Source organism: Cygnus olor, chromosome 1 (genome assembly GCF_009769625.2).
Source record: "Cygnus olor isolate bCygOlo1 chromosome 1, bCygOlo1.pri.v2, whole genome shotgun sequence".
In the NCBI taxonomy this organism is placed as follows: Eukaryota; Metazoa; Chordata; class Aves; order Anseriformes; family Anatidae; genus Cygnus; species Cygnus olor.
Window position 1 is genome coordinate 13,606,974 of NC_049169.1, and position 27,549 is coordinate 13,634,522.

Here is a 27,549-nt window from a genome sequence, read left to right on the forward strand (position 1 = left end):
GTTTATTGGTATTGGATTTCAGCTAATCCCACTATCTGAAAGAGGTCTGAAAAAGAATAAAGTGCATTTGATTGTATCTTTCTGTAGAACTGAGTAATGGAGTTTTTTCTCTCTGTCAAGGATAGTCTGGGATAATTTAGTATTTAAAGGGTAATGTCTGTCTGTTGCTAGAGGCGCTAGTGATCTAAATCAGATACCTGATTTTTCTAAGATCGTGAGCAACATCCAATGAACTGCTAGGTATTGGCCATTTTCTTGCCTTTTTCTTCATCTGCTATGATATATCTTAAGTAACTATGAAATATCATGCACTTTCACCGATTCTTTCAAATGGAATAAAATTCCAAATAATATGTACTCAGAAACATTCCAGACTTTTTTACTCTTTTATTTCATCTTCCTCTGATGACTCCTAATCAACAGTGTTGATATTTTGTGAAAAATAGGAAAGATGGAAAGATTAGCAAATCTCTGTATAATCTGTACCTCACAGTGAAGAAATGCATTTATTTGAGTATAGCCCAAAACAGCAACTTGAGGGCAATGTCCTTTCAACGCAATGTGATAAACTGGCCTTAGTCCTGAACAGTGCTACCCTTTCAGTTGAATAATGACCATTGGAGTTATCACTTGCACAGTGACTTTTGGAAAATCACCCAAATAACTACCAATTCAAAATCATCTGTAACAACCAATGCTTATTCTTTCTCTTAGTTTTTTGATGCTGCCCGTCATAGCTGTGTGTCAGTACTCCCTGGCAGACACTCCATAAATCCGTTAGTCACTCCCTGTAATTAACTCCCTATCAGACTTTATGCAATTTCCAGATTTTCTCACTTTTCAGGGTGCAAAATTTCTGTTCTGTCTGTTTGATTTATTTGTTTGCTTTGAGGTCTCTTTGAGGGGGTGGTAAAAGTAGAAGGGTTAAAGATGTAATGATGTAATTCACAATAAAAAAAACTTTATGAATACTGGCAGTTTTCCAGACTTTCTAAAAGATGGCCACCTTCCAGATTTCATTTAAAACTTAATTCACATAAGAAACAGTTGTGAAGCTAAAAGTCAGAGTGCTGAATCCTTGAAATTCTTCCTCTCTCTTCAAGAATTTGAGTGGCTTGCCAATCAGATGTCTTTCCCTCAGTACATTGTAAAGCTTCAGTTTCACTAGTGTGTACCAAAGGAGTCATGCAAAACCTTAGAAAGGCGTTCACCATTAACACTTGATTCCTGTGTCATAGAAATAGTTCTACATCTCAAACAAATTTTGGAGCAAGCACACTATAGGCAGATGGTTGGTAAAACTGACTGAGATGGTACACAGTTGAGTGTGCAGTATCCTTCATCAGAGCTCTCACTATTTGGTTTTACAAGCAAACGTAGTGTAGATATATGAATTGTATGCTAACTTTCAAAATCTTCTTGTTTTGTTCTGTTTTAAAGAATTTAAGTCCTTGGATTTTATGTTGCTCTTGTTTCTGTGAACGTCTGTGAGTTTCACCAATGCTTATATTCAATATTTTGTTAGGTAGCAAGTTAGGTAGCAAGTCATCTTTGCAGATGCTCACAGACATCTTCTTACTTACATATACCGTATTTTCCCCTTTATTTTCTTTTTCATGTAGATCATCATCTCTAAGGACAAGCATTACTGCTCTATTCAGAATATCAAGAGGGTGTTACATACCATTAATGTGATTAAGAGAGTAATTTTCTTTACTTTTTGTGAAAAACTTTAATTTGTGGCATTGCACTATTGAGGCAGCTTCAAGCATTTTCTTTTCAAAATGAGGCATTAATCTGTTTTAAGAATTTTGCAAAATGTGACAATATTTACCATTCCCACGCTCCATATCAATCATATTAGGAATCACTACAAAATTTCACAGGCTATTGTACATCACTGTAAAGCTTTATAGTACATACTTAATGCATACAGCTAGCAAAACAAATTCTGGATGTAGTTTACGTAGTCCCAAGCATTTGAGGTTAATGAGCAAACGAAAAACTTTGCACCTGCTCATTCTTACTCCTTTCAAACATGCTTTCTCCTCCTTTTCATGCAATGTATATATTTTATTTTGTGTTCCAAAATATTTTTCTGTGCTTTAAAATATTTACTATAGTATCCTCTGCAGTATGTTTTATAAATAGATGTGTAACTATAAGCTCCTCTCAGTTCATCACATCCATTTAAAAAAACACAGGTACATGAAAAATCATTTCCTAAAAGAAGACCAGTTCCCTGTTACAGATGGTCCTTCCCCCCTTGAGATTTTACATTGTAAACAATGTAAAAGTTTTGTCAGTATTTTGGTAGCAACATTGTTTTATGAAGGTCTTCTATGTCCAGACAGGAAAAATATGTCCCAGCTGCTCTAACTGCTGCTTAGGGTGGCACAGTTCGTGTCCTTAATAGCACAGTGTGGTACCTATTTATGTAATTTGGACTAATCAGTCAGATGAAATGTTATATCAAGTTATTGACACAAATATTTTTTCCTAGAAAGCATTCAATTAAAAGAAAAAAAGGGGTAAGCTACTAGACTATCTTTTCAAATGACAGAATTCCCCTTTGGCTTGAAAATGCACTTGTTACTGACTGAAGATAAGAACAAAAATTTTACAAACTGAAAATCTTGTGACCTCTGATTCTGGAAAATGTTTACTTGGAGCAGCATAAAAAAGTATTCTTCTGATGTAGCATGGTTGTTGATAAGAATACTGACTATTATCGATTGCCCACATATTTCCAAGGATTGGTCCTGTTTGCCTCCACCGAATTCTTGTGTCACTTGTTAATGCCGCATTGGGAAGGGGAATAGTTATTCGGTTCCACCTGGAATACATATAACACAAATTCTGTTTTACATCGATACTCATTAAGTGACTGGATATATTTGCTTGCACTGCAAGCTTGGTGAGAATTGTTTATACTAAAATTTGCTCAATAAACCAATTAAGATACCGCAGCTTTAGAAAGTATAAATGAAAAAAGCAACAAAGCATGGACTATGATATTTTCAAAAATATATGAATGTTAATTATTACATTATAAAACCCAGCATTTTTTTTTCCCTGTGTGAATACCTGAAGCCAGCAAAGATCTATAGCAGCTTCTCCATCCCAATGAACACCTCCTAAATTGCACCCTGAATTAAACCTTTCAGTGCAACTGAACTCTGTTGGGTGGAAAGCCCTGGGGACGAGAAGTGGGGCATGGAGGATCTGGCCTACTGTCTCTCTGGGCCATCACTCTCAAACCATCCACAGGGACTGCACCTGCTACACACACCAGGGATAATGGCTCCTATGAAAATGGTACAGAAATGGAGGGTCACCAGACCATGCCAATGCTTCAGCTACACGTTCTTCTCATGGTCATACACATTGCTCTGAAGTATCTAGGGAAATTGGGATGCAGAGGGATGTACAGCCATGGGATGACAAGTTCACTTCACAGCCAGAACAGCGCTGAAGACAATAAAGAGAAGGGCTGATGTAAGAAAGTGATTCTAACAACGCCTCCACCTGCTGAAGTGCAGAGGATGCACTTCATTGTAACCCACCATAAGGATTCCAAGTGAGTAAAGGTGTCTGAGGATGTAAATATGGCTTTGACTGATGGTTCCTCTGAATGAAAAGAAAAACTTTTGTGGCTTTGACAGGATATAACTTTTCTTTTACCAGCGTGCTGTCCCCAGGTGTTTTTTTTTTAATTTACCTATAGCGTCAGAAAAAATAATATTATATGACAGAGGCAGCCTCATATTTTTCAAATTTCATTACTGGGCAGCCAGGGAGACCAGAACACTCCTTCCATGCTGTGCTCAGCTAGTTAAAAATGAAAGATGACATGGGGTGGTGTGCTTTGCTGCTTTCTTCTGTCCCCCATAATTCATATCCGTCTCTAATCTCTCATCTCAGTTAGGTTTGCAGAGAACACTCACCCACTGTAGTTTTCAGAGGCGTAGACAGTGCTGTGGGGGAGATGAGGCCCAGCACAGATCTCAGGCAAACACTCGGTATGGAGCAGGGCCCAGGAGCGGCCATGGTTGGTGGAAAATTCCAAGCTGACGCTGATAACACAGTGAGGGAAAGGAAGGAGAAAGGCATGGTGAGCCTATGTGGCAGAGACAGGCAAGTGGAAATACTACCACAGAGAAACCCTCAGATCTGCTATTCCTGACAACTGATGCTGAGACATGCAATGATGTTGAGTATACCTTTAATAAGAAAAATCCTGAAAATACAAACACGAAACAAATCTGAATGGTTAAAAACCAAAAAAGGTAGCCTGTACCAGACGCTGAGGACTGTCTTAACACTAAATCCTTGTTTGACCACCATCTACCTAGTGTTTTTATTCTGAGTTAAAATGACCTGATGTTACCCTTATATCTCAATAGAACCATACTGATTGTGGTTTCAAAAATAATGAGAAAACTTGGATTCATCAGAGCCGGACAGCATCATGTGAGCACAGAACTTGCATAATTGCCAGCTGCTGAAGGTGGTAAGAGAGCACTGGTTGCTCATGCATCATCTGTCTCTTCACCTCCACTGCTGACAAATATTAAAATATCCTTTAATCCTTCCAGGAGTCACCTGCCTCCTCCCCCCATCATGCCTAGATGGAGATCAGAAACGCAGTATGGAATAGGGAAATGGCCAGGTCCTGCCCAGAACTGCCGAAGGGTGGAGGGGACCTGTGGAAGACACCCTTCAGAAAGCCCTATGGCAAGCAGTCTCTGGAGCTGCAGGAGCCTCTGTGCTGCCCAGCTGTATTGGTTTTTGGAGGCTTCCTCCATCTCACAGAGCCTGGAGCATTCAGCGGTGAGTTTTCTGAGTCACAGGGCCATAACCATATGAGAAAACTCCAGATTTTCCAGGAAAAAGCCTGTTCTTCTCTGGTTTCATAGACTAGCAGTAAACCAAACCAACCATGCACAGATAATGACATTAGAGAAGCAGAAAAGCTATGAGACCATCCATTGAGTCTATGACAAGTGGTTATCAAATTCACACTTTCAGAAGTTCATTGACAAGATCAGTTTGCAAAAAGCTATTGCTAGAATTGTTCTCTCCCTGTTCCACTGCATATTTAATAAAACAGTGTTTACATTCTAGGAGTATAAGGAAATCCTTACCTATCTTACATTCTGAAAACCTTGCAAGGGTAATGTAAAAAGTGCTTGATTTATTAAGGATTTAGTATTCTACCGAGATACTCTTGTAATTTCCACCATATAATTAGCTTGTAATATTCTGTTTTAAGTAATATCAATGGAACATTATAAAAGTCATAATTCATCACCTCAGTACTAAATTATTGGATTATAACTTTTCCTTTTCATTATAATTTGCTGACAATATTACTTTATGTAAGTATACCATCACTGCGATATCAAAAGTTTGTATTAAAATGGTTTACAGAGGCTTTGACTCGTTCATTTTTGGTTTAACCATTTGACCTTGGAAGGTCAAATTTACTGAATATATGCTGAACAAGTCTCTCACGTTTGCAGCATTGAAGGCATCATGAATAATGCTGTAGACCAGGAGGTGGGAAATGCTGCTGTATTTGGGAAATACAAATAGTGTTTATGGGGACCTAGCGCTTCTTTTGTTTTGAAGAACACTTCTACTTCAGAAATAGTTTATGTGAATGAAGAATGTTAATCTTTCAAAATACATACTAATCCCCATTAGATAACAAAATATTTAAGATGGATACTTCATAAAGCATGTTTACAAGCCAGGAGTGTTTACGTGAAAAATTATCACATTCTGTGTAGAATGTTGTCTTCCTTTCCTATCAAATATGCATGATGCCTTGACTTTTGCTGCTCCTTAAATTCTGCTGCCCTGCATGGCTACTAGGACTGTCAGAAATAGTGCAGCTCTTTCAGACGGAAGAAGATGTCATGGGCTATGGATGTGAAAGCAGTTGCAGTCACCTACTTCAAACTCTTGGCTCTCACTCTGGAAAAAAAATGAAGTAACTTAAACCTCAAAAATATCAGGATAAACTCTCACATGTACATAGAGATAAAGGGACTGTGAAGGAATAGATAGCTTCATGAATATGTATTGGTGTACTCTGCACTAGTGAGGCCACCTCTGGAATGTTGTGTTTGGTTTTGGTTACCCCACTTGAAGAAGGATGTTAAGAAACCAGAGAGGTGGAGCAGAGGATGACTGACCAAGATGTCTGTGGCCTCAAGCACTGAGCATGGAGGGGCTGGGGAGCCAACCTGTTCAGCCTGGTGAGGAGGGACAGCCTGTGATAGTACAGAGGGCACTCACAAAAGGGCCGAACTCTCCTCAGTTGTGGCAGGCACAGTAGCATGGGGCAATGTCCATAAAGATGTGGCTGCAGAGTTTGAGTGGATATTAGGAAACACTTTTTAGTTTGTGCAGGTCACCCAGAGGGGTTGCACAATGTCCATCCATGGAGGTTTTCAAGTCATGGACAGGCGAAGCCTTGGCTGACCTGACAATAATCCCACTTGCAGAAGGAGGTTTCACTAGATGACCTGAGGTGGTCATCTTCTATGATTCTATAAAATACAGAGCAGCAAATTACTTCCTTCTTCCCCTTTCCCTCCCCCTTAACTTTGTGGGAAAAAAACACATTGAATGTCCCAGTGAAATGAAGCCAGCAAGAGTTCTGTGGTCACTCTGTGGGCAGTGAGGTCCTCACACTGATGATGTTCAAGATGAGGGCTACTTGTCACCAGTCTTACAAGAATTACATGCTTGTAGCATGAATAATCTCTGGGAGGTCATGAGGGGACTTTTCTGCCACTGCCATTAACACCTTCCCCCTTATAGATATCCTTATCCTTTATATTTAGAGATAAATCTCATTGCCATTAGAAACTGAAGCAAATAGTTTGAAATCATAAGCATATTTCAGAATGGACTAAGAAAAGTGTATAGATGCTATGAAACAAAATGTTCTGGAAAGCTGATAATTGAAAGAGAAATTTTGCCTGTTGTACCTGTTACCGGGCTGATAAGTTCCACAACCCAAATTGATGGAAAACTGGATCATGTGAGTCACCGTGGAAGGGAGCACTGGAAGGACGTGGAAGTAATCCACAGCCCAGACATTCCTGTTGTGGCCTTGGTGACTCTTTTGTTTCAGGCAAAACTTGGTTGCAGGAGTCTGCAGGTCCGGACTAATGACAACAGAAACCAAGGATGGAACCTTTAAAAGAAATTAAATCAGGCTTAAATAAAACAAGTAATATTAAAAAAGGTTACATGGAAATTATTTTTTAAATTAAGAAAGCTGCTTCAAATGTGCTGAACAAAACATGCCCATTGTTTGTTAACTTTTGTTTTATCCCCCTTTTTCCACAGAAGACCCCAAATAAGAGTTATTTTGTACTATATGCCTAGCTATTAGTACTCGGTACCAGTGCTGCTTATCACCTTAGTGGGATCAGTTTGTTTGGTTGTAAAGACACTGTAGAAAAGACACTGTATCTTCTGTGTTCTGAAAAATATGTTTATTTTATCAGTGCTCAGTTGGAAGATGAATCTCGCCCTGCAGCCTTTCATCTCACAAAGAAACGCAGTATAACTGCAGGTCGAGACTCAATATGTGAGAAGGGAGTAAGGGTATGAGTTCACAGGCTAGTAGGGAGGATGTTATGTTGCTGAAATAAATGAAAACACTACTTTATGAACTCTAGCCTTTGTCCAAAAGCTACGTAATTGGAACTTTATTATGTCAAAAGAGGATGTCAGCTTGAAAACTGCTCGCTTTAAAAAAAGCTCCACAATGAATTCAGTATAATTTCAGATCCTGTCGCTCCCTGAATTCCACATTTAATTTTTTATTATTTTACAATTACAGTTTCCTTAGTTTTGAAAAAGTTCTACCCTGTGTTTCACACAGAACCAGGAGAGGAGGGAAACCACGTACAATGAAACAATGCAAGTGATTCAACTGAATTCAGGCCAAGCCCTAATGTAACTATAAACATTTATTTTCTGAATGCTAGAATTACAAAGAAAATGCACACAGACCTCTGGCTGAAATCAGATGCATCTTTACCACCAAGTTTCCTACACAGTGCATAAAATATACTGAATTTGAATCCACAACACTTGCACCTGCATACATATCACATGCATTTTTGTGTATTGATTTCTGTTATGTCTTTTTTTATAGCAGCACACTAAGGGTCCCTCAGAGCTGGGTTATTCAGAGTAGACATGGTCTGCGTCTCTCCTTGCCCTAGACAGGAAGGAACCCGACAGCGAGCTCAAGTCCTTACTGCCCTGCCTGAGGGTGGTGGTGGGGAGGTGAATGTGGTGTGAAGGAGGCAGCAATAACAGCAGAAGGGAAGCTACTTGTGAACGTGGCCAGCAACAGCTTTCTGTTGCTGGGTTCATGCCTGTACTCCTACAGACCCTCTAAAGGGCACATAGCTGTATTAAAATGAAAAGAAAATGTATAAAATATGTAATTTCCAGGAAAAGATATCCAGGAAAAGACATCCAGGCATTTCTTAGTCACTCTGCTCCTAGTCACTGACCTAACGTTGTCAGAAGGAAACTCCTGAATACCACACTGTGGCTGGCAGGATCTTGAATGGAGAGAAGGGTAATTATTTGTGAGGAGATGTAATCACCAAAGTTTTCAGCTGATGGCTGAACACGGGCCTGTTGCCCATTTGCCTGTTATCATAGCCAATGCCACCGTACTGCTCAGGGGTGGAGTTGTCAGCAGTAACCACAGAGCTGTGTTGCAAAGGCACCCTTTCACTGCAAGAGCTGTGTATGATTTATGTGCTTGGAAAGGTCACGTTTGTCCCCATGCAATTCAACATACAACATTGCTATAATGGCTTAGGAATAGATTGATCTATCCATCCCATCCACCTACTTTGTCTAAGACAATTTACCTTGTAAGCAGCATAGGTCAGGGTATCGAGAGCTATGTGTTCCCTCCTGCCTTCAATCTTGGCATAAAGCATGACATCATTTTCATGGGATTCTCCAGAATCACAAGTTCCCCCTGTACAACACACGTTTGAGAGAGAGAAAAAAAATATCATTGAAGCTCTTTTTAGTGGAAAGTGGGATGATATTACACAGCCATAATTACAAAAATAATTACAACCAGATGTTATTTAACTTAAGATATGAAACAAAAGAACACAAGCCCCAAGGACATACTGTATAAGAACTATTTGATCAGATAGATACACCATGCCAGAGATCAAGGGGTTGACAATAATGAAAACCTCAAGTAACTCTCTTAATCAGCTTATCGAAACAATATAAATAGAAAATGCTGTGCCCAAAGCAATACTTCTATCTATATGTTTTAGATCCTGTTTACATGGAAATGCTCTGCTTTTTGAGTTCTTGTCTGTTAGGACTAGGTCAGTAACCTGGTATCTAGTTATTCACACTCTGTGCAGCCACACACTGTATATGAGGACCTCAAATACCTCTCGGCTGATAGTCTGGCAGCTGAGAACTTGTCTAAACAGAAAAGGAGGAAGACTGCTGTGTGCCTTATTTGTTGTGCCTCTTCTTCTATTGTCTATACCATATCCTAAAAAGGATGTATGGAATCTACTGTATCACACAAAATGTGCGTGATGTCACCTCACAGGGATGAGGCAGGATTTTAGATATCTTCATATTGGTAGAACCCAAAACATTTAATAACCTTCTCTGGAAGAGAGGATGTATTGGCAAGATTGAGCATTAAACACTACATTATAGTTAACAGATGGACATCATCACACTAGTTTCATGTTCTGGAAAAAGGTTTTTAAACCAGAATATCTGTAACTGGAACAGGAAACCTGTAGTTTCCCTGTACACTGGATGTATTGCAGGCATTAAAAAAAAATCAGCAAAAACCAGAATGAGGAAGGTTCTTTGAACTATCTATAAAGTAGGAAGGTTGCATATATGAAACACTTTCTCTGCTTTTTTTTCACTACGGATGGCCAACTCCTGGAATGGAATAGGCAAAGCAGTCTGGAGAGCTAGATAAGATGTGCATTTCTTATGTGTATATATACTTATATAGTTCCTTATACTGCAATAAGGAACATGCTTGTGTCCATTCAAATTCTCTGCTTGCTTGAATATTTGAACTGTAATTTACTTAATGCACAAAACCACACAGAACACATTTTCAAATGATATCCCACTATCCTCTGTGCCTGCATGTGCCGACAACTTCTCCCCTAAGTTCAGAAGGTTGAGCAAATTTCTTTCCTGTTTCTCTTGCAGGTGTTGTAATGCTTGGAAGAACTAGAAAAAAAGCATCCTCTTTTTCCTGTGCTTTATTGGTAATTCATGTAACACAGAGGAGATGTGTGACAATTTAGGATGACAACACGAAGCCTTCCACTCATTAAATACAGGGTGTTTTTTTCTTGTTGATTCAGAAGTTTGCTTGTGGAGGTCACAAGTTTAGTCTCTGCTTCCTCCTTTATTATTCTATTATTCTCTACCTTTAAACAAAAATCCTCACCTCCTCTAAACACGGTGTTGAGAGAATAACATAATGCAATTTCCTTTATGTGCAAAATAAGAGTTGTGGAAAAACACTGTAAGTTACTGAATGATAGCCACAGTGTCCATAGGAATTTTGACTTGTTACAACACTGAACTAATGCAGTTGCACTGACAAAAACAGTGAAGGGGCAGTGATAGGACAGGCTTCTTTCTTAGCCCCGGTAAACCACTGAGGTGCACTTTGTTCCAACAGGAAAGGTCCACAGATGATGCTATCAGCACATCAGTTCTTTCCACAAGGGATGCCTTCTCCAAGGCTCCAAAGCTCAATGGCATTTTTTGTGTACTAGAGATGAATCTCACCCTGGGTTAATACATTAGAAGAAGAAAATGTTTACAAATATAGTGACGAACTAAGAGCTTTTGAGCAGAAAATATGCTGTGTTCAGCCAGGTAAGGCTGTCCCGCTTCTGTGCTACTCTCACCTCATCCTCAGGTGCAACACCAGGGTCTACATAGACAAGACTGAGGGAGGATATGACAGGTGTTTAAAATCCTCTGTGGTGTGGTGAGGTTGATAAAGATATGAGACCACCTCTTCTAACACAAGCGGTAAGGGGAATTGAGTGAAATTAGAAGGTACAAGACTAGAACCTCATTCTTCATGGGAAGAATTGTTAAACTATGGGATTGCTACAGGATCTTGTGGATACAACAGACAGGTTCAGTTGAAACAGTACTGCTGAGGACCACATTAGGCACTGTGGAGGGTCCTGCCTGACCCACCTGCTACTCCAGCAGACTGTGACTCTCCCACAAGTCCTGCATTATATCCACCAGCACTATGCAGGTACTCTTGGACACCACCACCAACAGCCTGTGTCTGTGCAATGAATCCTGCCTGAGGACTGACGTAGGGTCAGCCCACAACTACGTGTGCAGCAGGTGCTTAAGCTTCCTTTATCTCAAAAGACATCCAACCCACACAGTCAAGAGGGTCCAGAGAATTGCTCAGCTGGTCTAGCATGTCTCATGGTGAACTGAATGAATTTTTCCAGAAACTCTACTGACCACATCTCAGTAGACGTGACACTGACCTTTTACGGAGGCATCTTCATGTAACGTCTATATTAAACTGTTTTAAACTGGAGCTAAATGTTTATACCAACCAAAAATAGCTGGGTAAACCCATGGAAGCAAAGTCCACCATGGGCTACTAAACCTAGAATGTCCTGTCTGGCTAAAAAAGGTTTTCACCTGCAAGTCAGTGACATCTGTGAGAATATTTCTGGGAGGGCTATTTGTGAGCCCACTATGGTTTCATACCCGTGCAGGTGTCTAGAAGGGCAGACATCCAGTCTGACCAAGATTTGTCTGTCTTACATCTCTGTGGGCATCGTAGTCATGAATCAAAGCTAACCACTTGCAAAGAGTTTTAAAAATATTTCTAATGCATATTGTGCAATTTAAATCTCACATACTCCCCGTTTTATTATATTAAGAGTACATACTTACCCATACTGAAATAAAACCTTAAGTTCCCATAACCTGTAGTGTCAATATATGGAGTGCATATTTTTCTTTCTCCATCTCTGAGAAATACCATAGCTGAGCCAGACTCCAGCGTCCCACACTCGGTACCAATGACAGCGCCGAATATGTCCCACCTGGAGAAGTCAACAGTGGCAAGAGAATGTGCAGCAGCATGTTATTGAGCCACTCACACAAAACATGTTCTAGGAGTTAATTTTTACACGCAAAAGTAGCTGCTTCTACTGTCACAGAGTACAATAAAATGCTTTTTCCAATGTGATTCCTACAAATTTACTTATATATTCAATACTAGTTTCTAAATTCAGCCTAAAATAAAAGTAATGTACTTTTTAAAAATAAATTGGCAGAAAAGTACAAATACTAAAAAAACCCTGAAGCTTTGGCTTCTATTACCAAATATTTAATGTGTATTATTCATTATTTTTCTGTCATGAAAATGTTATACATCAGCCTTCTGTTTCATATTGTGTAATAAATGGTTTATAGATTAATCAAACTTGAAAAGGCACGTCTCCCATATTTGCTATGCAGTCATTAGATATGTACATAATAGCTGAAAATGCTCTCTTTTCATCTTTTTGAGCATTTAGGGTAACAGTTTTTAACAAACACATGAATAGAGTATGAAGAAAAGACCGCTGTGTTTCTAATATGTGATATGAACTTTCTCAGTTTTTCTGTACAACATTTCTCTTATTTTTTATTCAGTGATAATTAAAAGAGCTGTTGCAGAAATTTTCAACTAAATATTTTTCTTGAAAATATGTTTTTTCATTTTGAAACCCTTGGTTTCTTTAAAACTTGATTAAAATATTTTGAAAGATTAGAAACTGGAAAATTTGTACTTTATTTCAGTTTGATACATAATTATTGATGTTGAAGTTTTAATTCATAATGAAATATTTTAAAATTATAAGCCTGATAAAGCAATGAAATTACTTAGAATCGTTACATCTTGATAATCCAGTCACTTAACTGGCCAGTGTGATTCAGGATGAATGAGAAAAATTTAAGATCTGAAATCTTCGAGGGATGGCAAAGCCATTTCCCGCCACTTCTAGCAGAAAAAATCTCAAGCACCAATGTGAAGTATGAAAGTTAAAAAATTGTAATTACATCAATTTAGCAGTCTGTTTATCACCTTAAACATTCAAACTATTTCAAAATGTATTTTTAAGATCTTCTTAAAAGCTGCCGGCTTTCTTATTGACCTAAGCTGTGACAGACCAACACTACGCCTGTCTGAAAATCCTGCTTTAAAACTGTCAGTCATTTATACAGGAATTAGCAAGATTAGCGTCACTGAAGGGCTTTTATGATACAAATATAAACATGTTCATGGAAGCAGAGTTTAACTGAACCCTAATTCTGAACGGAGAACTTTAGTTGTGCAGACATTTTAAAGGTAATGTGCAATATAATCAAAACACAGTTTTGAAAATGGGTCTCTTGGGATGAAGACAAATACCGAATTAAACGGTTGTGCCTACTTTAACTTACATGACAAAATCTCACAACGCTCCATTGATCTTTTGTATGCTCTATTTAGCTCAATTAAAACACTCTCTTTCCTGACCCACAAAACAACTTGAGGTCATGAATGATGCAGATCATGGAGGTTTCCAGGGATCCTTTCCCTTTATGCAGCATTATAATGAAAACCAGAAAATTATACAACATGAAATAACTGGCAGTTTATTAAAAATAAATGAAAATAATGTCTGCAAAGATAAACGGAGAAGGTCTCTCGGTGATGGCGTGACAAAGATGTAGATGTTCTTGATTAAATATTACATTTGGATACATTTATCTCTCACATGACTCTTGATATTCTTCTTTACAAAACAAATGATGGGCTGATATATAGGCCTAAATAAGATTTACTGGACAAGAATGTCCCAAGCTGAAATACATCTGCCAGAGACAACAGAGGCGTCCCTGTCTTTGGATATGAAGACCTGTCCACTTTTAGGATCAGACCCTAATTTATGTTATTAAAGAGAAACAGAATGCCAGTGGGAAGATGCGTGGTACCAACAGCAACCTCTATCCATGTAGCCTACTGCCTTATGTAAGGGATTTAAAAAATACTGATCAATGTCACTAACAACAATCAGCTCCTCTGCCCTGAGTGTTGAACCCCTTCAGATGTCTCATCTCAGAGTACGTTTGGCACAAAGGAAGGTGGCGGTGATCCGTACGTGAGCTTCCTTTTGCTCTCCCATGCAAGTGATGCTTTTGCCTGTTCTTTGAGAGCTGCCAGCTTCCAGCTGACATTAAAACAGGGAGTCTGAGAACATCTTGCAGGCTCTCTCATGTATAAAGCATTGAAAACCTCCACTGCACTCCTCTGGAGCACTCTTCTCAGAGAATTTTGACAGCACAGAAAATAGTGGCTAGAAACACAGGGGAAATATTTGAAAATAATGCGTGATGTGGAACCCAGTTCTCATTCTGAAAACTGATGGTGACAAATAGCCTGAGCTCCAAGGACTCTCACTGACATGCTGGGTCCCAGCTGTTCCCTGTCACTGCTGGGAATGGGTCTTTCCTTGGTACAACTCGGGCCATTTAGTGACCATCACCCAAAAACATCTCTGCTCATGCAAGTGCTGTGGCAGTAGCCACAGACACAGCTGTTCTGGGATGTCTTGGAGCTGTCAAAGACATAGTTGGGGGCAGGCAGAAAGCAAGGTGAGTACTCTTTCCTACCCAGCCTCAAATCCTGATGATCATTGATCTTGGTGAAGGTGTATGTTGGGGTTATAGTAGAGGAAGCAACCAGGCTAAATTAAATGGAAACCACACGTTCCCTGGAGTTGAAACATTACCACTTCTCAAAGTGGAAGGGGAAAGTGAGGCAGCTGAAGCTACCTGCAGCTGTCCCTGTTCCCAGATTATGACCCCAGTGACATATTTTTCTCTGGGCACGGGTATTTCCTATACTCCCAGCGTGAGAGATGGGAGCAGAGACACACTCCCACAACTTTCTGGACCTATGGTCCACCAAGCAATTAAGTTATTCTTACAATGGAAGAATTGGACCCTCATTTCTACTGAATTCTGTAAATAGAAAACTCTATGTTGGGATACACTATATTAGGTCAAACTGGAGGCTTAAACTGCAGGACTATAAATCTTCATCCATTTTATAGTTATTATGGTTACAAAACATACAGTCTGTAATTCTTAAGTATGAGATATGCCATAGAAATCACTGAGGAATTTTGATCAGACGTTGATCAGCTCTAACAAAAGTCTTTGCAAAGACGTGGTAGTTTCAAGGAAATGTCCTTGGATCCCAGGAGGAGTTTTTGATCAAAGAGGTGGGAGGCTGGATTCCCAGCCTGGATGTCCAAGAGTGATATTCAACATCTGCTCTAGCCCATTATTGGCAGTTGGCTCTGGAATATTTTATGTCCCAGCAAACTGCTCTTATCCCTACCCTATTTTCTTTTAGTTTTGAATGACATCTTGAAAAGCCTATTTTCTCTCCAGTACATAAATACACAAGCAACCAAACCAAACAAAACAAAAAGCAACCACAACAAACTACCAAACTTCTAAATCTTATAATTTTTCACAGAATAGAATTGTTATTTCCTGCTCAAGCCTGCTGTGAATAGTTGCACCCTGTAACATGTCCTTCATTGCCCTTCACGGCAAAACAATATCTCAAACATAGTTCAAAAATCATTCAAAAATATTTATCTAAGAAGGAATTAAGGAAGTGTATTCATTCAGTGTTTATTCATGGCTGCATGTAGTTTAGACCTCCATTCTTATATCAACTGTTGATATAAAGAAGGAAGTTTCAAATATAAAATGGAATTTTAAAATAAATAAATAAATAGAAAGACAAAAGTTACAAGGACTTGAGCAGGCTACTTATTGCCTTGGAAAACAAAGTGACCCCCTGCCAGGGCATGCTGCCACACCGCAGCGACTTTACATGCAGGGGTCCAAGAGCAGCGTTGGGTTTCTGTCACTACATGCAGGGTGGGAGTGCAAAATATATCTGTCTGGCCCCTAGCTGAGAGCAGTGGTAGATGCAGCTGGAATGAGATGCTGTGTGAAACTGAAAACGTAGTATTTGGAGAAACCATTCATTTAATCACTAGGGTATAGTATAAATAATTGATTTCAGTACCTCTGCTCTCTGGAGAATTTCCTATTGAAAGTAATTTTTTGTGGTTTAATAATTATCTAGGAAGGAAGTGACTTGATTAGAACCACTGATGATGAGGGGTTTAACTAAATGTCTAGTCCAGCAGAACAGGATCTATAGACGAGGCAGATATCCCCAGGTAACCCTCCCACCCAGCTTTTTCAAGATGTAAAGAGACTGAGACAACATCTCAGACATATCCCACGTGGTCACCTAACACACAACTCACATGTAAGCATTTTCTTTCTTTTGTGTGAAATAGAAATTTCTGAAATGACATGGCAACAACAGAGTTTACTACCCACTATGTCATGGGTTGGTTATTCAAACTGGGTGGGAGTTCACAACAAATATTTTTTCTGAAGCCCCAAACAACCCAGGTGTTCACAGGCTGCATTAGCATGTATTTCTCAAAAGGTGCTCTTCAGTTTCAGCACAACATAGGCAGCATCTGAATCAGCTGCTAATGACCTGAAGTACTTTGTAGGTTAAAATCAACATTCAGCAGAGACCCATAAATTAACAGTGTGTGTTCCTCATTGCCCTCAGGTTACAGACACTAATGAAATTCTTTTTCTTAAAAATAGAACAAACAAACAAAAAAAAGAATTAAGACCACATTGAAGTTGTTGGTTATTTTCTTTTTGTCAGAATTTATACACTGAGGCATATAAAATGATTGAATATAATGTCGTGCTTCTCTACCAGTACACTTTTGTCTTTGAAAAGCTCACTTATGTCTTGATAAAAGTGGTATGACTTCCACTTTTGCTGTTCTGCATGGGCCAAAGTGTGGCCCACAGCAGGCATTTAGAGGGAGGATGAGTTTTTTGAGGAATCTTGTTTGATACACATATGAGTTAGCAGCTCTCAGGTGTGACAGAATGAAAGAAACAGATTAACATCATGAGTTTATTTGAAATCAGTATATAATCTGCAAGCACAACTTTTTTCATTAAAAACTTCAGTGACAGGATGGCCAAGACTGTTCCTCCTGGGCTTTTGTGACTTGTTTGCTCCCAACATCCACAATCACTGGTTACTTACTGTATCACTTTTTATTATAGCTACAATTTTGCCTAAATAAGCTGCAAAGATGTAATACCATTCTCCGTTTACTCAATTTCCTGACTGCACACATGCTTCCAGCACTGCCCAGGCACTCACCCTTTTGGCTGGCTCTCAAACTCTTCTGCCCACTGCTCCTGTGCGTCCTCTGTGGAGAGGTCCACGTCCCGGGTCGTGGCAAAATTGAACTCGCTGCCTTCTGTCCCATGGAAGTAGATGGAGTTTCCATCCGACTGGCAGCTGTGCTGTAGGCAAAAGGAGCACACAGAAGGTGATGTTACATCAGGTGACAAGGACAGCCATCCTGCTCACCTACCTCCAGAGCTTGGAGCAAGCTGCACATTATCTAGTAACTCACCAATGCCTGAAATGAAATAGAAATAAAAAATGGACTGTCATATTTTCTCTTTCTTGGCCTACCCCAACAGTGATTGCATCTTGATCTTCCCTATAAATGTACTTCATACCATCGTGAAACTGTGTCTGTATAGAAAAGATATGCACTATACCTTTGGGTATTTATTTCTATTTGAAAGCATTGCCATTATGTCTGCCTTGGACCACTAATCACAAGTGTGTGTACAAATAACTTTAGTAGCACTATTCCTATGGATATTTTGTCAGCATAAGAGTTTCATGCTGTGAAACACATGTCAAATCTTCATGCCTGAATTTTTGCCAGTGGAGGTGTTTGCAGGTGAAATTGCTCTGCATTGCCATACAGCAAACTTGAGACTTGATGTGTACGAGTGAAAAGACTATTTGCTATAAGTTAATGCAAATAGCATAGCAAATAACTCGTTAGGCAGATAGTTCTTGTAATACATCAATTGCAGGCTGCTGAGGCTGCCCCCAAACACGTCTGCTTTTCACATTGCATTTCTGCATATACCACCTCAGCAGCATGAAAGGAAAGCCCACGTCTGCCCAAACTGCTCTGACCACCACGATGCTCCAGGTGCAGCCACCTGGGAGAAGCTGCCAGTGAGGAGCATGTCGGAGTGACCAGGTGGGAGGTGAGCAAGGTTGCTCATGGCTGTGGCCAGGCACAGAGACAGCTATGGGGGTGGCAGGGCTGGGAACTGGAGGTGGAACCACCAAGATCACCCCCATACTAATGCAGAAAACACCAATCTTCCAACCTCCTCCTTGGGTTCTTTCCTTTCAAGATGAAAACCATATAGAGCATTTGAACAGGTTATACTGCATGCTGACTACAATATTGTACGTAGGTTACAATACAGATTGTCTTCTTTCTTTGATAGACTTTTGCCCTCATGTCTATCTGATAAAATGGTAAGAGTCTCCAAAATTTGTGTGGCTGAAAGAGATACTGGAAGCTTCTAAAGAAGATCTACCTTGCCTTTACACAGAGATCCCAGTACCTTATTGAGTTGTTCGTATTAAAATAAATACTGATAAAAGTAATAATTAGCTCAAACACTTCTTTGGGGCATCTTGGCCACATTAAAAGTGAAAGCTGAAATAAAAAGTGACTAATTAGAATAATTCTCCATTCTTGCCACATTTCAAAATCTGAAAAAGAGGTACAAGAATACCAAATTGCATTGACCTTTTCAATATCATCTATGCAGTCTGCTCTTGTGTCTGAACCCTTTCAGAATTCGCCAAGGGAAAGTGTGATGATCACCTCATCTGCATTTAAAAAAGACTTGGTAGTGCCACATAAGTGAATAATTAAATTTTAAACAAAAAGAAAGATGTGGCAAGCAATAAAAGAAATAATCTATGTGATTGTAAGAGTGAAGAATGAAATAATGCATTATGTCATAGCCTATACTTCTTTCATTTTTGAATGTAAAAAAAAAAAAAGACAATTGAATTTTTTTTTGTTGATGATTTTCAAGTATAGTTGCCTATAACTTAGCAATTAAATTTATATTTAGGAATTTAATATGTAACTTTATTTTTTGAGGTGTCTACACCTTATTGGAAACAAAACTGTGTACTTGAAATCTGATTTCAGTATAGAGACTTTCTGGCCTTCAGCTGTATGACAACAGCTCTGTGTTTAATAACTCTGACTAAATAACACTTAAAGAAATAATATACTATAAAAATGTAAAGACTGTTTCATCTGCTAAAATTAACAAATTGCTCCTAAAGTGTCTTTCTTCTAAATAAAGGTTAAAGCAATAGTAATATTCTGCAATATTGAGAAGTTATCCCAGAAATTATATAGATTTTGTCACAATTCTCCCTACTCTAAGTTCACACAATGCACCACAAATGCAGCTGCTGTCACCGAAAAGGCAGAATAATCTATTACACATAAAAATATTTTATAACTAGCAAAAATCAATTGAACAGTTTTATATTTTACCTCTGTTTGAAAAACAGTGTGTATCATGCAGTTATTTATACCTGACTGAGAAATGGCTTTTGTTCTCTGATTTTATACTTCATGTTCACAGGTAGTGCTAACATCATAATTCTAAGAATAATTTTCCTCCTTGGTTTTCAGAATATTCTTCATTTGCTGAACAGATATGAAGTAGCCTTTGTCTGTCAATCAATCTGCCACCGGAATCCTATTATCCACAGGCAGTCAAGTAAATACACTAGAAAAAAATATTCATGCTAAAACTTCTGATAACTCAAATTTATATGTAACCCTTCATCTCTTAATAAACAAATAGACAAATAGATCCTATCAAGCTAGCTATTACAATTGCGTACAAGCTTTGGGAAATCCTTTACAAGCCGTACTTATTTCTCAGGTGCTAAGTTACATGTAAGTGTATACCTGATAGTGCGGCAAGTCATTAGTAATCTCTTGCTGATGGAAGCCACCTATTAAAATACACAAAACAGATACAGCAACAGATACAGTCCTGCTATCATTTCATGTTTCTATGTCCTTCTGCTGTCTAACAGAATATTTACTGAAGTATGTCTGGTAGGGTTTCCATTTAGGTTGTCAAGATAAATAAATGGGCAGCTTGGCAAAAGGACAAATATGTAATTATTTATACAGTGGTGTGATATCAACATTTTATGAAAGATCAAAAGGGTATGGAAGCATCACTTATTTCATTAGTTCTGTAATACTACCTTTATGTTTTATATGAAGCTACACGATATCTATGAATATGTATTTTATGCTTACTTTATGTGTTAATGAACCACACAGCATATGGCTCAAATCAAACTCTGGTTATGTTAGCTTTGAATCTCATGTGAAACAGCTCTGCAGAAGAAAAGTTCAAACTGGGGTATAACTGCTTTTATTATTCTACGTGTCTATGAAAAACAGTAATAGATGCTCATTACTTTCAAAGGGAGTAAGAAAGATGCTCAAAACACAGGTATGGCTTTAAAAATTCTGAGAGAGGGACATTTTCTTTTAGCCCCAGTACCACCATTTGGGACCCAAGGGACCTGCCCATGGGAGAAAGCAGGAGCAGATCAGCCCCCCTGTGCTAGAGCTGGGGTTCCTCTGCTCATGATCTCATCCTCTTCCACCTGCCGAATCTGCCTGACTTGTATAATCCCCCGTCTCCTCTTCACACTTAGCTTCTTGCTTCCATATTTTCCTTCTCATTTTCCAAGCATTTGCTCTCTGTTGCTGCTTTTACTGCTTTTCTTTATCCAGTGGGCTGCAGAGGGGTGAACAGCCTCAAAGATCACTCAGCCACATCTTCCAGGGGCAAAGGAAGGTCCACAAGAGTTAGTCCCTCACCCCCAACCACCTTGTCAGTTGTGTTCAACATCCAAGAGGCTGCTGACTGTGTTGGACTATTTTGTGGTTTTGCAATAGGGCTTGAACAGATTAGGGACTGAATTGAAACCATCAGACTCATTTTCTCTTGGGTTCAACCCAGGATTTGAATCCAAGCCGTTAGAAAAGAAGAACTGAAGTACAATTTACAATCTGTACTTCCTCTTTCCCAAATTAAAGACTTTACACTTGCAGTGGTAGTCTATAGGCTCTTCAGTTCATAAGGACTGAATTTTACAGTTCTCTCTTTTCTTGTCATCCTAAAGTGATAAAAAATCTGGAATGAACATTCACTCTCTTTTGAAACTAACAGGATTAAGTTCTAAACTGGAGATACTGCAGATCTTTTTAGGCAGATGTAGGGTTTTCTCTCATGAATTTAAGATTCAATTTGTTCTCTTTTTCATTTTTATTTACATTTAAATGATTTTTAAGATAAGAACAAATTAGGTTGCTGACTAAAACATTGTAACTAAAAAGGCCAAATGACAGCAACTTGTAGGATATTTTTCTCCTTGTTACCATGGAAGCACCAGCTGAAGGTCCAGTACAACAGCAGAGTTTAATTTTGTATTTAATGGGGGATTATAAGGATGTGAAACATTTCATGTGTCCTTGCACACATAACAACACTGAAAAGTTAACTAATTTGTGAGGAAAAATTAATTTAGAGAATAAACCCTTTGACAAAGCTGATAATCTTCATTAAACAAAGTTTTCTCCCAAATCACCTACATAATAGAGCATATAATACTTGCACACACCTGAACGTACATACTTCTCAACAATAACTATTTCCTATTGTTTGCAACAGGAGTGGGACTGTAAGCCTGCCATAGGTAAACTGCTGTATTCCTAAATAAACAACAGCTGCCTGCTGCCAAACAGAAAGAAGCCAAGATCTGTTCAGGGATGGTGGTCATCCCAAGGGGAAAAAAAAAAAAAATCAGTTTAATTTAATCTGGCACTACCAATACTATTATTCACAAGCTGCAATTGTTAAGCTATTGCTTAGCATGAATAGGGCAAAATGAAAATTGGCTGGATACATTCACATAGCTCAGCATGCTTGGATTTGCTTTCAATCTAATATTCACTCTGAATTTTCCTGTGTTTCTAAAGTTTGACTGCTGGATAGTTATAGTGTCACTGCTTCTTGACTGCTTTTGAGGCCCGGTAGTGGCTCATCCTCACCTACCTCTGCTGCCTCTCATATGCACTGTCTTATGGTTCACTTTTCCTCGACTGTTGTTTCCTGCCCCTACATCTGCTGGTGAGATGACCAAACTTGAATACCCTTGCCCATGCTGCTCACTTCTCCTGGCAAATTCCCCACCATGTGATGTCCTTCAGGCACTCTCCACAACAAACCTTGCCACTGATTACACTGAATACTGCACTGCTTACCGGGATGAGCACTCTCCCTTCTTGCACATTTGCTTTTATTTCCTCACCTTCCCAGACTCAGCTGATCTCTTGCTTTATAAATGGATGGTAATTTTTCCCGGGATGCAGGCTTTCTTCTTGTTTTGTGTATGAAGAGGCAATAGTAGTATACTCCCTGCTCAGGGCTCCTCGCTGGTACAGTGATACCACTCCTACAAGAAATACTTTTTCCTGATGAAATTGCTGGTTTGTCCCCTACTAGTTTAACAGATTTCATTTAGGAATTGCTCTGCTACAGGTAAATTGATCTATTAAATCAATCCCTTATACCACAGCAGTTTTATTATACAGTACCATGCTGCACCCTGTGGAAAAGCAGTGTGGAGCAGCCATGCCTGAAAAAAACACACATTTGCTTTCAGAATGGATTTCGCCATCAGTTTGCCTAGCAAATATTAGTCCAGATAGTGAAGGCATTCCTCTAAAATCAAATTATCTGTGAATATTTCCAATCTGTGAATACAGTTCTTAGCCAACATTTCCATGAGAACCACCGAGTCTGATTAATTCAGGTGAACCTTCCATTGTATGGTATGACTGCATTAGCTAGTAATTTGAAGATACAGACTATGGGAGACAGTAACACATGGTTTCAAACCCAAACTTTGGGTCAAAAGTTTGAATTTCACCCTCTTTATCCTACTCTATACTCCTTACATTTTACATCTTCCACCTTCAGCTTTCACCCTTTTTTTGGTAGTTGCTTTTAGGAAAGCCTGTTGATTATCTGAGATACAGAAGGGTTTTAATTAGCACTGCTCAAAGCCATTGGGTTTCTGACAGCAGAAGTAGGGAAACTGAATTTGATAAAGCAGGTGCTTTCCAACTGGATCTATCTGTGTTTTCATGAATAAATGTAGACTAATTGTCAGTAGCATCTAAATGGTTTAAGGGACCTGAGTAAGATCTGGGATCCTACATCATGTTGGCACGTCTGAAAAATCTCCATGTTTTTAAAGACTTGCATGAGAGCACCACAAAAGGAGACATCTGCTGCGCTCAGTGTGACCTGTTGGCTGGAGGGGACCCCCAGAGGTCTCCAGTTCACTCTGCCATGTGAACTAGCACAAGCTAATTCCACGGGAGACACAGCTGGGAACACAGCCCTGAAGAGTTTCAGAAGCTCAAAAGACAAAGATTGAGGATGTAAACAGAAGCACTGAAGTTCATCAAAACCAGCTTCTGTCACAGTTATTCAAGTCAAACTTGTGAATCAATAACTACCTCCTGGCTTTATGGTATGGAAGTTCTCTACTTGGAGAGCAGAACAGGGGGCAACTGAAAGATACAACTGTGCCTTTTAGAGAAGCATCAACAGGAAACATCAGTGTGAAATTCCTTGCTGTAACAGATTTTTGGCTGAGGTACTGCATATTGTCTTCTGTAGCTTTGTCCCCATGCTCCCACGAAAATGTTGTTCACCTCTGTGCCTTCAAAGTACTTACAGCCATCTTTACCATCATTTAATTAGGCTTTTATCAGAGACAAACACTGATGCACCTCTTCATATTATCTCTCCTGGGCCTAATGGCCCCGATGATTCTTTCAGACAGCTGTAGCCTTACAATTTATTTTTTGGCGACATTTCTTGCATTGGAATGAATGTGTTGGGCATTTGGGCAGTGCCAGCTTGCAAAGGGCTGGTGGCAGATGGAAAGAAATCTGCCCAGTATGCCTTCACCTCTACACAAGCAGAGAGCCATCAATTTCCCCCATTAAGGAGTTGTCACGCAGCCCACCCAGCTGGAGGAGCATCTCTGATAGCCAGGCTGGTTGGCGAATGCTATTCAAATACAAAACACAGTTTAAAAGGAAACAAAAATATCGTTTGTCGGCAAATTGAAAATGCATGGCTTTGACTGCAGCCAACTTTTTAATGACTGTAATATTTTAAGTGATTATTTTTGCCACTTCACATTGCTCCTCAGAGAGGAGAGGTTTTTTTAATTAAAATCTAGGCAATGCAAACAGATGAGATATGAGAAGCAGAGGAACAAGAAATAAGACGAAGAAAATTAATTAAAACAGCATTTTCAATGGAGCCATAAATTTGATATTGTGTCTTTCTGGGAATGGGTCATGCAGGTTCTCAAGTTTTTAGATTTTGGCATGGGAGCAGGTAGTGGGATAGATGAAGTCTTGATAAAATTATGCCCTGTATATGGTTTCTTAGCTAGTGAAGGTAAAATGACAGAATTTAGGACAGATTCTAAATTCTGTGGATTTGGCTACTAAGGCTTCTGGCCTGAAGTCCATTCTTCAAGCAAAGGAAAAAACACAATGTGATTAAAAGTTTCCCATGAGGTAAACAGGGCTTTAATCTTTCCCACAGGCTATATTTTTAGACCATTTAATGTAGGTTACAGAACTAAAATCTTGGCTGCGCAAGCAGGCCAGGTGCAAGGAGGGTTATAGTGCACCGTCCTTTTTCAAAAAAACAATGGGATGAAACTTGTTCTGTGATGTAGTAACAGTCTATAAAGTGTGCTTTCACTCATCATTTCCGATTATAGACTGTTATCCAAAGGCTGGTGCTCAAAACATTTGCTTTTTATGAGTGACTCGTATGATCTGTATGGTTCTTAACTTTCTGGGACATTTCATAATGTTTGTACAACATCGGTCATTCTGTTGATGACCGATTTCCTTAATGAGTCATTTAACTGGCTTGTACTGAAATATTCCTCTATATTATTGGGAATTGTTGATATTTCTAAGACTCTGCAGTGAGCTTGATACAACCTCACCTGTTTTTCTGAAAGTAATGACATGTATCAACACCACTGTAAAATCAGAGAGAGAAAGAGTCAACCAAAGTCATTTCTACTCTTTGGCATCTAATGGGTCAATTTACATTGCTTTTATTAACGTGCATCTCACAGTGACCTGTAAAGACAAAATTCTTTCCTTCTAGGAGGCAGGAAACACCCCTGATGTTTTGACGCTAGCTCAGCTCTAACCCTGGCTCCCTGCCACCCCCACCACACTTCCGAGCCACAGGGAACTGGCATGGAGAGAGGTGCAGGCTCAGCATCGCTGCCCAACGGCTATGCTCAGCTGCCTGAACAACACACAGCACCACCGTCAACCACCTACCAGTTCCAATGAACTCCAGGCCATTGTATCTAAGCATTATTTTTTTAATTAAAAGTGTGATTATTAAGCAACAACAACAAAATCAAAGAAACAAAAAACTACACACACAAAACGCCAAAACAAAGCAAGAGCAATTCCACTCATGGGATACATCCAGTCCTATGGATATAAAGATGCTTCCTTATGGAGTGCCCACATTCTTGTTAAAGGGAGCTGGTTGACAGGTTTTGTGCACCCTGCTCTGCTGTCGTCACCTTTCCTCCCCTCTCACACTCCTCCTTCCACCCACAGAGAAGCACGAAAGGCTCTGAGCTGAGGTGCAGCAGGAAGCCAGCTCATCTCTTCCCAGGAAGATGTGCTGGATAACGGCTCCTGTGAGGCGAAGCAGCTGGCTAGAAGGCTGGGTTTGGCCCACAGACCAAAATCTGCCTTGCTATATCTTACTCAAAACCAAAGGAGCCTTGTCAGAAGCACCTACATCAAGGTATCTTTGCCCAATATAGGGTCATGGCAATTTCCATCTGCCATTTTCACACTGGTGTAGCTAGAGAATCACCTTTCCTTCTTCAAACAAATATGTTTCATCTGATTCACACAATGGGTACCTCAACCCCTTTTTAACATGAATTTAAAACCAAAAAAAAGGGGGATAAAAAAGATCATTTCATCTCAAGCAATTAAAACCAACAAAGATATATATGGAATATCAGAATGTTTGTTTTGAAAGACCATCCAATGCCATTCCTATTAATTAACAGAGTATTCAGAGATTTCCAAATCTGCTCTGGAACTGGGGGTGTGGTATAGCTTAATCATCCTTACTTTTTGCCAAACTCTTAGGCCTGCCCATATGTCTCCTCTGCTCAGTCACACTCAGCAACACATGTCCAGGAAGGACTCAGAGATCGAGGATGTGTATAGCCCCGATGTGCTCAGGGTGTTGTGAAAGGTCATGGAGATTTCCAGAGACGTTTTCAGCATAGTTTTCTCAGTGTGAGTGTTGAGTTCACCCTCTCTCTTCTTAGGCAGTTTTCTCTTCCACTAAGATGGGTTGTGTTTCTGGGAGATTAAAATGAACTGAATGACAATGACCTGTTACTTAGCTATCACAAGTAGGCACGATTGTATGGTACAAATCTATTGAAAAGCGAGGGCACGCAGCTATTTCAAAATTAACAAAACAGGGACCGTGATAACTTGGAGACTCTCTCAGAACACACTTGAAATCCACTTGAGGAACATTAAAAAATAATAATAATAATAAAAGATGAATTTAAAAACCTCAACACATCTTTTAAAACAGACTTACTTTATCAGTATAGCGGGGCTGGGATATTTTCAGGATGTATTGCTCGTGTCCATGATAGTGAATAACACACATCAGGTACCATTCTCCAGCTCTGAAACCAACTTGCTCAGTGAGGCTGCCACAGGTCTTCCCTCCCTTACCCCCCACCCCACACTATGTCCAGCTGCATGCTCACAGCTCAGCGGCACAGATGACCACAGGTGTAGTGCCTGAGTCCTGCAGACCAAACAAACATGCCAGATGGTAGGCAAATGTTCAAATACAGAATTTGACAGGTACAGACAGGTACGTTTTTTTCCTTTATTTGGACAACCAGATGATATCTCTGCCACTAGTCCCTACACCCCCTGTAAAGTGGGAGGAGGACTTGTGAGATATTACTGCATCAGTCCTAAAAAAATCTATCTATACATACATTTACCATCCTGTGAATACGTAGGAGCAAAAGTAATGGGAAACTCATATAGACAATTTCTGTTTTGCCTTCACAGAGAATTGGAAGTACTTTAATATTGTGTGTGTGGTGGAAATAAGCAGTATTTCAGGAAATACCAGAGGCTGATGACACTGTCTTTCACCTGTTTCTTTCCTCATTCTTTTTTTGCTGTTCTCCCAGAAGTGGTAAACTGACCAGATGGACTCCTACCCACAGCCAGCAGCTGAAGA

General features: G+C 39.4%; 1 protein-coding gene across 3 annotated transcripts in view; it reads right to left on the bottom strand.

The window, feature by feature from the left end:
• The window catches only part of RELN (reelin), a 296,590-nt gene that overhangs the window by 99,160 nt on the left and 169,881 nt on the right, over positions 1–27,549 (bottom strand). For all 3 annotated transcript variants that reach the window (XM_040544577.1, XM_040544576.1, XM_040544575.1), the window contains exons 11-16: positions 17,390–17,535; positions 12,016–12,167; positions 8,922–9,034; positions 7,005–7,213; positions 3,948–4,076; positions 2,727–2,836 (exon numbers count right to left, since the gene is read on the bottom strand). In XM_040544577.1, coding sequence (XP_040400511.1) covers positions 2,727–2,836; positions 3,948–4,076; positions 7,005–7,213; positions 8,922–9,034; positions 12,016–12,167; positions 17,390–17,535 — 859 coding nt within the window. The remainder of the gene's footprint in view (positions 1–2,726; positions 2,837–3,947; positions 4,077–7,004; positions 7,214–8,921; positions 9,035–12,015; positions 12,168–17,389; positions 17,536–27,549) is intronic.